The sequence below is a fragment of the Takifugu flavidus genome, chromosome 15, assembly GCF_003711565.1.
Source record: "Takifugu flavidus isolate HTHZ2018 chromosome 15, ASM371156v2, whole genome shotgun sequence".
NCBI classification, from domain to species: Eukaryota; Metazoa; Chordata; class Actinopteri; order Tetraodontiformes; family Tetraodontidae; genus Takifugu; species Takifugu flavidus.
Window position 1 is genome coordinate 6,138,602 of NC_079534.1, and position 13,834 is coordinate 6,152,435.

The following is a 13,834-nucleotide window of genomic DNA, read 5'->3' on the forward strand; positions in this document are numbered from 1 at the left end:
GGTCCGCTCTCTTGTTAGCGGTCGTTTAGCGGAAGTGGAAGGTCAGAGGTCATGCCTCCCCTTTCTCCACTTCAGTCAACCAGTACTGTGTGAAATATAGCTTTGGAGATACACTAAGGCCCATATCTTAAATGCACTCCCGTGGATTAGGGGGAGATTTTTTCCTGAGCCTCTCGAAATAACACTCAGTGTGGAGGGTGATGGGGGGGATGCTGAAGAAGGACCAACCGGCCGTCCCCCACGTGCGGAGACAATGAACTCCGGAGCCGTCACAGGGCGACACCGAAGATTAATGCAGGTGTAAAAACCATAGTGAGGCTTTTTTTATGATAGTATTATGAAGCCCACAGTGAGCGGTACCCAGAAGTGTGCCGAGCACGGTGTGTGGCTGAGAGTGTGTGTGACGCTGATCCATCTATAAGTGCCTATAGGTCTAGAAAGCCATCATTTAAAATCATGGCTGATTGGAACTTCCCGATTTCCTGAACTTCTGAGGTGTTCAGGGACTCAGGCGTTCAGGGACTCAGAGGAGAGCCTGGCAGCACTGACAACTGAGCAACGGAATTTCAGTCACTAAATGTTTGCTACGGGGTACAAGTGGCACAATTTCAGCTCATTGCCTCTTCCTTTTGGGTAGTTAGATTTTTGCCAGCAGAGAAATGAGCAATTTAATGTAATTACAAACACACACACACACACACACACACACACACATTAAAGCGCGGCAATGCTTGGACATGAGAGAAATCCTCTTATGCGGATCTTTTTCTGCAGAGGTTGGTGCAAGAAAACAGTAAATATCCTTCTTGGGTTTAAAATATGGAGTGCCAAAGGAAGACCACCAGTTTGGAAACCTCATCTCTGCAGCCCAGTGTGTCACAAAGCAATTACTCTGACTCACCTTTTGTGTCTCACACACACACACACACACACACACACACACACACACACATTAAAGCGCGGCAATGCTTGGACATGAGAGAAATCCTCTTATGCGGATCTTTTTCTGCAGAGGTTGGTGCAAGAAAACAGTAAATATCCTTCTTGGGTTTAAAATATGGAGTGCCAAAGGAAGACCACCAGTTTGGAAACCTCATCTCTGCAGCCCAGTGTGTCACAAAGCAATTACTCTGACTCACCTTTTGTGTCTCACACACACACACACACACACACACACTAAAACGGAGCCACATTTTCCAGGAAAACAAGAACCGTTTGGAGGGCTATGAAGGGACATTAAAAACGGAGCTTAACGGCGCCTAAATTGCGCTGATGCAATTAGCAATGTTGTCTTAAATCGCTAATTTGCGATTATGTTGTGCAGTGCTCATCTGTTCGCACGAGGACACGCTACATAAACATCAAAAGGATTCGCTTTCATTGATATTCATGAGCTATTATTAATGTTACTTACACAACACTAAGCTGTCTGGCAGATGAGATTTCTCAGGCCTGGCAACAAATTTAATTTTATGACCTATGGGATGCCAGGAGGGGAAACAGCCACTGAGTAGCTAACTCCAAACATCATTTCAGAGCTGCAGTTTTTTGGGGTTTTGTTTTTTCATCCCGGGAAGAAGATATTGCAGGTGTATTTTCAGGGTAGAGCAGCTCCATTTATATCTGATTTGCCAAAACAAAATTGTTGCTGCAGCGTTTTGGGAATGAAATTAAACTCTTCCAAGGGTGATCACGGCCGACTAAGACCTAACACACATATTAAGGAAAAGTTAGTTTTTTTTAAAGTAACTATTCAGGGATTTCAAGCCAGAAATGCTAAATGCTAAACTGACAAACAGTTATTGAGCGTCAATTGGTGATTTTTCCACGAAGCGAGAGCTGGGCAGAAAAACCCTCAATGGATTAAAACAGGAAAATGAGAAGGGAAAAATGGACAGGAGCATTATAGATTTTCTTTTGTTTTGGTTGGAAGGCGCAACATGGATGAAGGTGGGCCTGGCAAAAGTCTTAGAGGACGAGCATGACCAACAATGCCATACTTATCGATCACCTTTAAGAGGACAAACAAAAAGATAGAATCGAGGTATCATTATGTCCCAGGCCTTGGAAGGAAAAAAAAAAAGGGAAAAGCTTGCGGGTCAATACTGGAGCAGCGCAAGTGCCGTGGGGTAGAGCTGGCAACTTAATAAAGCAGATGTATTGTGTGTGAGGAGACAGGTCGATGTGACTCCCCCCAGATGCAATGCATTTTCACAGCGGGATGGGCTGCAGCACTGTGCAGAGCGAGCTCAGACCAGAGGTCAGCCTATTCATTTCATCAGCAGCAGAAGCCAAAGAACAGTGGGAGAGAGGGAGTGAACACAGTGGAGAACAAATTATCATCCCAGGGGACTCTGCCCACAAGATATCCAGGAAAGCTTAGATGTTTTTAAGGGCAGGGGGGCCTCTAAATATCATTTGGTCGCAACAGAATACACCTATTATCCTGAAAACGTGGATGCTGCCGCATGTAGGCGTGGAGAACCTGCCACTGCCGTGGCATTATTAGACGATGCAGATGTTGCTGGTCTTACCTTCTCGTAGTAGCGCAGCTCGTAGTCGAGGATGATGCCGTTGGGCTGCTCTGGCTGCGGCCATGATAGGGTGAAGCTGTTCATGGTGGAACTGATCTGGTGCATGATGGGAACGATGGAGGGAGCTGTAGAGCAGATAAGAAACGATGCAACTGTGTCAGAGGCGAACGATGAAAGAGGTTGTTTTCAAACTCAGAATGGTGCAGCGACGGCAACTAACTAACAGGCTAACGCCCATTAGCTGCCACTTGATAAAAGGGAACAAAAATCTACAGTGTCGTCCGAGCTGGTGCGCTCAGTCACTAGGTCACCTGACCAGGAGAGCGACCAATCACTGCTGCACACAGCCAAAATTTGCTCCTGCAGGACCAACATTCTGCACATGCTGGATCCAGAAATTTGCTTCCGTGCTGCACAGTTCCAAGATTTGCGAGCATGGACTTCACGTCAGCATAGCTAGGACCAGGACACCACAACTCTATGTCGTTTTCATCAGCGTAGTTCCTAACACAAGGTGCAACAGTCAACCCTTTATCCAGTTCTCCAACCTAGTAGTAAGTCACTACTGATTAAGCTGGTGGTTAAAAGAGTGTGTGCTGCATCCGTCCAGAAGCAACTTGACGGAAAAAGAAAAACCGACTGTGATAAGATGTGGTCTCGCAATACGCAGCAACATGAGCAATATTTGCATGGGCTCATTTACATCACTGCCCCCGGCAACATCCACAGCACATGATGTCATGGTGAGCAATTACTAAACTGTGGTGGATGAAATCTAATAAAACTGCCAATATCCGATGTCAAAAACATGTCAGCGGGGAGAGTAAAAGTACCTCCAGAGTGGTCGTCTTCCTCTTCAAACACCGGGACAGTAAACCAAGTGCAATCTGAATACTAATATCTGTCTTCTCGTATGACTGTACCAGAGCAGATTTGCTCCACCCGGAAAAGGGGGTTCTTATATTCACGTCACACACTGCAGAATTTCTTTAACTTCCCATCCGAACTGCAGTTTCTGCTGCCCTGTTTGTTGTAAACGAATTACTGTTGCAGGCAGAGATTAGAAAAATGAAGGAGCCGCCGTGTTGGACTGGAACGGCGCTCTGCCAAAAACTGTTAGAGCAGGAAATACGAAAACTCCAGTGGAAGAGGCTCACAGATGCAGAGCGCACCTTTGCTCGTCTCAGAGCTTCCCGAGTCTGTTTTTCATCTCATCTCTGCCTTACTGATTCTGAAGGCGGGGGAGTTAGCAATACACTTAGATTAGCAGCAGATTAGTTTAAAGGGATGGTGTTAATGTCATAAATGGATTGAATCCAGAAGCATTCATTACAAACCGTAGGCAGACTTTTCCCGCCAAAAATAGCGATTTCAGAGCTTTTATGTGCAAGTGAAGCACATTGATGCCGCGTGAATGTGCGCCGCCCGCTGTGTGGTCACAAACTCCTCTGAAATGCTCAGATGAGCCCAGTTTCAGAACGGCCCGGACGACCTTAATCTTCAGACAAATTTGTGAACATACAAGTGAGTCTGATTGAGAAGCTAATTTCACTTGAAAAGCTTGCTGCTTGTATCCAGCTCCATCCCCACGCCTGGGGGCACAAGTGGTGCCCCTGAAAGAGCCTGTCATCTACATTTCCATCCTCTTGGCGCTCCCGCCGTCAGGGTTCGGGCACCGCTCCCCCGGCTTCACCAATGGCTCCTTTAAAAGGCGGTAAAAGACATCCCCTCTCAACTTAATGACCCTTCCCTCTGACCTCTGAAAGGTTGTTCCATTTCTCGACCTCCTCTCCACAGAACAGGGAGGACTCACTCTGGTCACTTTAAAGTGGATGAAATATCTTCCACGAAGCACCCGGTGCCGGCTCACCAGAAAAATTCCAGCCAATGAATGAGTTGTGTTGACACTGTTGGTGTGAATGGATTCTCTTCCCTCTGTCTCCCTCCCCACCGTTCCCATACTCCTTCCAGAGCGTGAGCGCTAAGCTTCACCTCGCTGCACTTCAGCCTCTTTGCCTCTCAGGCTGGTTCACGCTCCACTGACCAGGGGGGCTGCCTGGCCTGCATTATCAATTACTGGCCACAGGCACACGCTGTTCCTGACAGACCCGGGGGAGAGGCACTCTGCAGAGAAATTCCACCACTGGAAAAGAAAAAAGGAGAGGCGCGAGAAGGAGCTGCGGTTTTACATCCTCCACCTCAGAATCCATCGCAGCGTCTTGATGGATTCCTCCGATTATTCATATTGCAGGTGTTGGATCGCAAACTTCCGTAGGAATTCTCGCTACTTTCCCTGGAGGGGAACTTTTCCCACCGGAGGGTGCGTTCGCCGCTCTCCGGTGTGTCTGGGTGGATCCTCTGAGCCCACATGTGAAGGGCTTGTCAGAGACAATGTGCCGCGCCTGCACGAGGGTTAAGTTCAGCCCAATGAAGCGCCGCTGTCCCCTCCAACCACGTCCCCCCTGCTGTCACCCTGGGACGGCGATGCTGACAGTGATTGGTGAGTCTGTCCTGTGCTCCTCTCTCCTCCCTCCATCCCTTGTCTCCTGTGCTCCACTTTTATCTGGGCCCTCCACTTGCTGCCCCTGGCTTTTAATGCAGAGCTCAGCTCACCATTAATCAAAGTCAAAGCCTCCCAGTGTCTGGATGACACGGTGGGACGGAGGGAGGGACGGAGGCGGGGGGGAGGGGGAGTTGGAGCGGGTGAGAAAACCCAAGAGATTGTTCGGAATGAGCCAGTGAAAGAATGAAAAGCTTCTTTACCTTTGGGTGATTAATCTGCTGTGGAATACAGATGAGCCGGAGCGTCGTCTTTACACATCAGCCACACATGTGAGGCTCTGTGTTGATTTTTGCTACTCCACCGAGTCCGGAATTTTCACTGAGCACATCCAACAGGCTTGGGCCGCATCTTGAAACAGCTGTAATTTATTACTCCGCTTCCATAAAGTTGGGGAACATTATCGGCCTGTAGGGAAATATTTTAATTTTGATTTTCCTGCAGCTGAGATCCTGTAGCCGCCCAGTGAATACCAAAGTGTGGTAAAAACCCCTCTAAATGCTCCGTTTTTTATTCAAGTTTTGTGCATTTTTTGGCATAAAGCAAAGTAACAGTTCTTTACTTTAGAGGTCATCACCAGGACAATAGTAGCTAAAGCTTAAAAAGCTAGCTGCAAACTTTGTTTGGGTGTTTTAGTGAAAGTCCAGTTCCAGAAAATCTTGAGGATGGAAAAGATCCAAGCATGATCTGGTTCTCTCATGGGTTGTCCTCCCAGATGCTGGTGCTCCAGTGGACCGTGCCGGCTCCTAATGGGGGATCTCAGTGTCTCAGATGAGGGCAGCAGCCCCCAGTCACGAGTCGTGAGCTGTCAAAGGCGTAGGTTTAACCGGAACCCCCCCCATTATCAGCGGCTCACATTGCCGAGCTAGCCACGAACATATGGTAATTGGCCCTCTCTTAAAGATCATACAGAGGATCAGTTCGGCACCGTGGATCTCAGTCAAGGAACCGCGATGGGCTTTGTAATATAAATGGAGGTTTTCTGAACCAAAGTTCTGCTCCACAGAGGAGCCACTTCACATCCAGGAAAACAGCAGAACTCATAAGCCAACTCTCAAATTCTCAAGTGCGATGTTTTATTTGTTCTCATCCTGAGTGCAAGGAATGAAAAAGCAAGGCAGCGTCTAAAATGATGAGAGTGTTGGACACTCATGCGCAGAGCCGGCGGTGCAAGCCAAGAATGGAAACCCCCCCGACACCAAACAGCGAGGCAAACTGAAGAAGACATAATGAGCAGTGTCTTGAATTCCCTCCACAGGCATATTTACCTAACGTTCTAATCTGATTCTAGAACCCTGCAGAGCACACATCTCTTTGATTCATCCGGTTGTTTGGATGCGGCTCCGGCACATTTGCGTCTTAGCGTGCCGAGTGTATCCTGCTTGGACGGACGTGCCCATAGAAGGCTGGGAATGGCGGTGTTTGCATTTCTGTGGGAACGGTTCTCCAAACAGAACGTCTGAGGAGAGGAGACTGGTTTGTAGATACGCTCGGCAGTCTGTGATCACAGGGACTGCTGGCACACATCAGGGTCAAGAGGGCTGACGTTGGCCAACATTAGGTGAGGCGGACTTTACGTGCACGGGTGACCTAAGTTTGTGTTTGTGGCTGTTAATTCGGTTGATGCATCGAGTCGTCTCTTGCACTTAAACGGCCACATGTCACAAGAAGGGTGACAAAATGGAGGTTTTACAAGCTCATCGGGACTCAATCCAGGTCAGAGTTGAAGGAGTGCGTGAGAGAAGACAGTATATCATATGTACATGTGCACGTGTCTCCAATGAATGAACTACTAAATCACAGTATTGATCAGGGCTTCCTCCCAGACACACGCCGGGGAGGGTGAGTAAATGGCCTCATCTCCCCGGGAGTCCACCCATTCTAGCGGCCTCTTTGTGCAGTAAGCCTCCGGCCCCCTGCTGGCTTATTTCTTTACTATTAGGGCCTCTTAGTTTTCATAATCTCAGAAGAGTCAGCAGTGAAGCAATTTCAGCTTGAAAGGGATCCTGGTGAACAAGTACCGGCCTTTTCTTTCCCATGTAATCTTACTTGGAGGACTTCCACTTTCATATACTTATAGTTGCTGATGGGTAATAACAGAGTTTAAACTCCAGGGGGAAGCTTCTATTTACCTTCTCAATTCTACAGCAAAGTGGAAGCCCAAAAGGCCCAACCTGTAATTATTAAAGTGACAAAAACCATCAGCCATTAACTTCCATTTGGAGTCTGACAATGGGAACACTGCAGTGCGTCTGAGGCCGAGGCTGTTTGTGACAGGAGCCGCTGTAACGGAGGACTGGGGTTGCAATTTGCTTTTCCTACGAAGCCGAGACATTCAGCCATGTTATTCCAAGGGAGGAGGGGGCTTAAAGGACTGGCGATGTGGAAAATAAATAGGAGCGTATTTTGATTAATTGCTATTTGCCGAGCAATCACATCACTCATTTCCTCCATCGTCCTTAACAGCAGGGCTAAGCGCAGCGGCAGAATGACTCACCTTGAAGGCGGAGCTCAGAGGGGGTTTAGAGGAGACTGTGAGCATTTAACATCCATACCACGGCCCCACTCTTCTGGGAATATCGGAATCCACTTAAACACTTGTTCACCCGCACACTTGACTTTGCACATTAACAACGAAATGCAACTGCTAGCGTCATATCCGACGTAGCCGGCGCAGCGGAGCCGTGCAATATTCATCTGTTTGAATCAAACGTTGGCATCCTCACTTTTGTTTCAGTCTGCTGAAACTGTCCTCTTTTCGAGGCCAAAGCACGGAAGCTAGCCAAGTTTCAACAGGTGCTCCTATATTCATTCATTTTCCCCCACAGTTGTGACGGCAGTGGGTATGACAGAGTCATGCCGCCTGGTTTGCAGCGGGCCTTCAATTGGAAATTTATACGGTCCTCCAGGCTATTAATTGAAATTAATTTACTCTTTGCATTCTGTTACACTAGCTCGTTTCATCAGAAACAAGTAAACAGTCGCAATAAACCCATAACAAAGGGTTTTTTCCCTATTATTCTGTGTGTTTTCTTTAGTAATCATTCCGTGATTCCAGCCTCTTTCAGCAGTCAGTCCAATGAAACCTCCTGATGAAAGTAGGACCTGCGCAATTACTGGACTACAAAGGTACACGCCGGGATGGACAGAGGCCTGGCAGATTACTGGCAGACACCTCATTACTGCCGCAGACCTCAACAATGGGGCCGGGCATTGCTTCTTCTACATCTATCTGTCAGGAGTGCTATTAGCCTGTCAAATGGGGACAGTCAGCACCATTAGGCCACCCTGATAATCAGGCCTATTTACTCCCTCGTTTTCCTTTCCGTCACTGTCACAGCCTTGTAGGCTTGTTATAAAAATAATAAAACAAGCTTACATTTACACTTTCCCCATTTTATCGATTGTTACTCAATACAAAAAAAAGTTTAATGAATTTTTAGTTTAATGAAGTTTAATTTTTTGAAGTTTTCATTGATTTTAACACTTGGAAGGTTTACACAATATCTAAAATACAGACAACTGTGTTTGTCTAGCTTGAACCTCACTCTAGAAATTATACATCGACTTGTTAGTTGGCCTGAAATCCAAGTTGTAAAAGGTTTTCTAGCAGTTCAAGACAGTGCATTTTTAAAAAGGCGGGACGAGAAGCTCTGCAGATGTCAACAGCTAAACGGAGGAGCGTTAGCAGAAGAAGCCAGCTCACCGTGCCGCAAATATCTCATCCAGGCAGAGTGAAAAGCGTGACAATGTTTGCAACATTTGCGACATTCGCAACATCCTATCCCTCGAGGATGCTAACTTGCTAGCTGCACGGACTATTGTTCTGTTCTGTGATGTCATCGGTCAGCCATGAATGGTCCCAGCTAACAAGCTGAAAGAGTGCATGATGCCACCTATGGTATTGGAGGCTACATAGGTTTCTTAATTCAACTATGCAAGCTGGGACAATGACAAAAGACCATTTTAATGGTTTTGTCCAGAGACGTCCAAGTAAACAACATCCAGCGGCTGATACTTCCCAGCTCAGGCATGTCTGTCTCCTCAGGCTCCGTCCAGAGCAGCAAATAATCTAAATGATGTCACAAATTGACAACGGCATCAGAGATCCGACCCAGACGGGTCTTAAAACCTACGTCAGCTTTACTGTGATGCAAAACAGACGTCGGCAGAAAATGAAAAACATTTTCCGTTGTAACATTTTTGGTTTCATTTATTCTGTTTGACATCATTTACTACTTTTGCCTGGTGATGCACAGAATCCCAACTGCCAACAGGCGCCGCAGCTGAGGAACGAGCAACTGTACCATAACTCAGCTAACAATCTTTTGTCCTTCACCACGCCGCAGCTCCACTTTTATGACTGTTATTAGGTCCCACAAGCTGCAACTATGATTTTCACGGTCCAGCTCGTTCACAGAAACACAGAAAAATGAAGAGAGTGCCTCATTTAAATGTTTCACTTGGTCAATGCTTGTCCCCTGATAGGTGCTTCTGTGTACGCCGGATCTACAAAAGAATGAAAATGTTGCAGAATAAAAACAGAAATGCCAGAAAAGGCAAAAAAAAAAACCCGACTTCTCATTTCCACTGGCTGGGTTTGCGTCTTATCATGGACGAGCCCGCAGGGATGCGAGCAGGAAATGAGAAAGAAAGGAGGACAGCTTTCCAACGTGGGTGAGGTCAGGGGCCGCAACCGGGTGCACGCAAACTGAGGGGGGGGGGGTCAGGCAGGTGGGAGGAAGCTGTCAGCTTTAGGGACAGAAAAATGACTTTAATCAAATTTGCCCAGGTTTCCTTTATAAAAAAAAGGAAGAACCAAAGTGTAAGATGAGGTGATCTGGATCTTTGGACATGAGCTAACACTGATATTAGATCAGAACCGCCGGCCTCCACTTACCAGCCTGGTTGGTGGTGATGTCGATAGAGACATGCTGCGCCGGATATGGGCTCTTGTTGCTGACGCCGTTGACAGCCTGGATCTCAAAGCTGTAGAGGGTATGCGCCAACAGGTTGCTGATGAACACCCTCGTTTCGGTCAAGCCCAGCTGTCGAGGGACGAAGTCTACATTGTCGTCGCAGTGGGAGCAGGCCCGTCTGTCAGCGCGGCACTTCTTGCAGACGATGTTGTACACGACATCACCGCGGCCGCCGGTCTCCCTGGGAGGGTGCCACTCGAGGATCACCGAGGTCTCGTTGACGATGGAGATGACGTTCCTCGGGCTGGAGGGGACGCCTGCAGACAGAAAGGAAGACGCGACAGTCCACGTGCAGCAGGGAAAAGCTGTCATCATGACACTCCCGCCTGTCACAATAAATAAGAAGCGGGTTTGCAAATCTGCCTGCAGTTAGGGTCAATTAAATCACTTTGCAGCCCTGTAATAAATCTAAGCACTATCATCAGAGAGCAGCTCGCATTTTTTCCCGTTTTTTCGGCCCCATTGCAATGCTAATTTATTCCATTCACACCCAGAGAAATCACACAGTGAAACATTTGTGTCTATCAAACATTGGTTATTTAGCAAAATGCAGTGTTCCATAGAGTATTCTTATCCAAGTGGCTCTGGAGATTCACGCTCCCGTTCCCTCCCTCATAGCCTGCCACCAGAGCAGAGCCTCAAAGACGTTATTCAGAATGAAATCAAGGAATAATAAAAAGACTGTTTTGCTTGAGTGGCGGATTAATACTGGGGGGCAGAAAAGTGGCTCGCTCAGCCTCCTACAATTGAAGCGCAATTATTGTAGATTCCAATCTGTTCAAACGGCAGATTCTTAAGAGTCGGGCTTCCCCCGGAGTGTCTGCGTTAGCCTGTCTGAGGCGGTTATTCCCTTCAGACACCCAAGAGATAAAATAGACCCTTCCCGACAGTTAAGCTATAGGAGGCTGCCATTCAGGACAGGTGAGGGACAAACACGTCCTCCCCTAACCTTGACGTGATTCTACAGACATGAAAACATAACAAAAAAACTGTTAATTGTTATGTGTTTTGCTTTGTGTGGACAGATGGTTACTTTAGTGGACACAGACAGGATTCATCACCGCTCCTCGGAACAGACATGTGGGAGAGCCCTGGGGAACCGCTGAGTGCTTATGGAACCACAGCGGCCTTTCTGCAGGGAACGCAGCTCAGGGTCACAAAAACAGTAAGGTCAGGAACGGGGAAGGGCACGTCCTCTACACCGTAATTATTATGGTCTGGATATGAAGACAGACAGCCCTTGGTGCTGAAATTAGAGTGAAAAGTGATGGATTTGCAGGATAGCAGTGATGGCCAGGACCACTTCATACCCTCCTTGTAGCATTTACATCCTCTGCACTCTGCATTTTTCTGCCCAGACGCACAAGAACGAGCAATTTTCTGTTCTAGCGTCTGCACAGTCTGTATTCACCAATTCCTGCTGTCAACGAGCCACAACGCTCTTTCTTCCCAATTACAAGTGAGCGCCACATATGCAGGGAATCGGATGTGACTGCCACTTAACCAGTGATTTGCAGACCATTACTGCTGCTCGTGGCTGTTTTAATTTGCCATAGGATTTAATTTGTTGTGAACATCCGCGCAGGCTCTCGGCCGGTGTTCCTTTAGCTATGCCAGTCAGATTTGGTTGCGCGCATATGTGTGTTAATTTAAACTACAAGGGCGAAGCACCCTCTCTAAGCTGGACTGTGAGCCGCACCACGGCACAGTACGAGCCCGGCTTTATTGTTTTTTGTTTTTTTTTATGGTGCAATTGCAGCTAGCGTTGCGGAGTGCTAACCCCGTTTGCACAAGGACAATGAGGATGAGTCAGGCATTGCTTTTGTTCGGATTCAGCTCCGGCATCACGAGTCTGCATCAAGGGTCTGTTGAAGGGGGGATATGAAAGAGGGCTCCATGCAGAGATGAAACACATCTCCTCTCAACCAGACCCGTTATTCCATTTGTCCCGTAATAGTTGTGGCAATCACCAGATCATATCGCTGTTCTTCGGAGACAAACTGACAGGGAAATTCAGACCATTCTGTTTCTCCTCGGTGCAGAAGAAAATGTGTTTCTGGAAGGAATCAAGGGAAGGTACCACCGGGGCTGCAAACGCGCCCACAGCCGCGTTCTCCACCGGCTCCTAATATGCCGATGGCCCCAGTGCCCACATAAACAGCTCGCGCTGTTTACTCCTTCACCTTTAAACAGTCTGAATCTGCCATTTCTCTCCTTTCACGGTGTTTGTTTTCATGATGTGAAACAGGCCTTGAGGGACTGGTGGAAGGTCCCTGCCTGTGATCAGTGGAGATACTGATCACAGCCAGAGGAGCTGTGGTGGGGGGGGTCACAGAGGAGTGATGTGGACTGGTGGACAGAGAAGCACACAGGCTGCTCACTGTCCACAAAAAAATGTTAGGAAATTCCATCTGATTGAAACTTCCCAACAAGTTGTTGCAAGGAAAGCTGTGGACTTGTTTGTTGCATGGGATCATTCTAAAAATCGAAGTATCTTTGGCGTCATGTTGGGGACAGGAAGGTCAAAGCTCTGATGTCCTTTTTTCACAACACTAGCGGGGTGCAGTGGACAGCTGGGTTGTTTACTGTGACTTTCCAATAATTCATCAAAGGCTTAAAGGTTGGTTTAAAACGAGGAGCAGATGTAGAGGAAAACCGTCAAATTTGTGGGATTTTGGATGGATCAGTCAAAAAAACGAGCCAAATTACTGATCTCACAGGGGGATTTGAGTTGTGAAATGTGGATTTAAGAAGGGCCAGCCAAGTGGGGGATCAGGAACATTAAGGAACACATCGGAGCCGCTAACTTTTCCGACCCCAACCCTATATTTACAACCCTATATTTATGTTCATCAAGGACTGAACATTCCATGGGTTACTTTCGTGGACTGGTGTGCAGTGGGCAGCTTCTTTAGCCCCCAATTATCCCAAACATTTAAATGATCATACTCTCGGACAGATGCAACCCTCTGATAGGTTGATTCTCCTCCTCCTGCCACTGGTGCTGTTTTTTAATGAACAAATTACTCATTTCCACTCATGTCCACCCACGGGAAGCTTGAAGGACATCATCCTGGGACCAGGAGGCGAATGCAGTGAGGAGGGAGGTGCAGTGAGATGCAAACCGGCGTCCCTCAGCGCAGTCTGAGCTGAGAGAAGTGGGCTTCACACCGCGAGACGGAGGACTTGCTGTTATCTTGCCTCGGGCGAGATTGGACTGAGTACAAGACACAGAGAAAACTGAGATGGGGGGTTGGTCCATCCCAGAGGTTGGGAAAAAAATGGGGGCGGGCAGAATGAAGCTCCCCGCTGACAGAGCCAGGCAACGGACAATCCATCAGCGAGCTAATCAGACTGATCTGGAGCACAAAGAGATCGGCGCCTCTGACGCCGGCAGAAAGCACTCCGGCTAAGGCTTCTGGTCTGATTTGAGCTGCGGTTGTGCTCCTCTTATCTGGACCAGCAGCATTAAAGAGATTCTTACTGGGATGATCTCACCAAAATCCACCTCGGCCCCTGCTGAGATCTGGGGCTCTGTGAGCTACAGTACGACCGAACCTAAAGAGCAAACCGGGAAGGTGATGGTACAAAATTCAACACAATCAACATTCTTTAAATTCTTTAATCTTATTTTTCCTACTTCCAAACTGGTGGGTAGTCTCTTCGCTTTTTTAGCAGCTGTTTAAATGGTTCTAGCCATTGGACGCCATCACGGGTGTTATAACATCAGCCGCGGTGCCAGTTCAAGGTGAAAATTGTGT

The 13,834-nt window shown here is 47.6% G+C and overlaps 1 protein-coding gene across 3 annotated transcripts in view; it reads right to left on the reverse strand.

Annotated features, from left to right (window-relative positions):
* Window positions 1-13,834, reverse strand: part of LOC130538603 (ephrin type-B receptor 1-B) — a 113,385-nt gene that overhangs the window by 28,189 nt on the left and 71,362 nt on the right. For all 3 annotated transcript variants that reach the window (XM_057056355.1, XM_057056353.1, XM_057056356.1), the window contains exons 5-6: window positions 9,995-10,330; window positions 2,535-2,659 (exon numbers count right to left, since the gene is read on the reverse strand). In XM_057056355.1, the coding sequence (XP_056912335.1) occupies window positions 2,535-2,659; window positions 9,995-10,330 (461 nt within the window). The remainder of the gene's footprint in view (window positions 1-2,534; window positions 2,660-9,994; window positions 10,331-13,834) is intronic.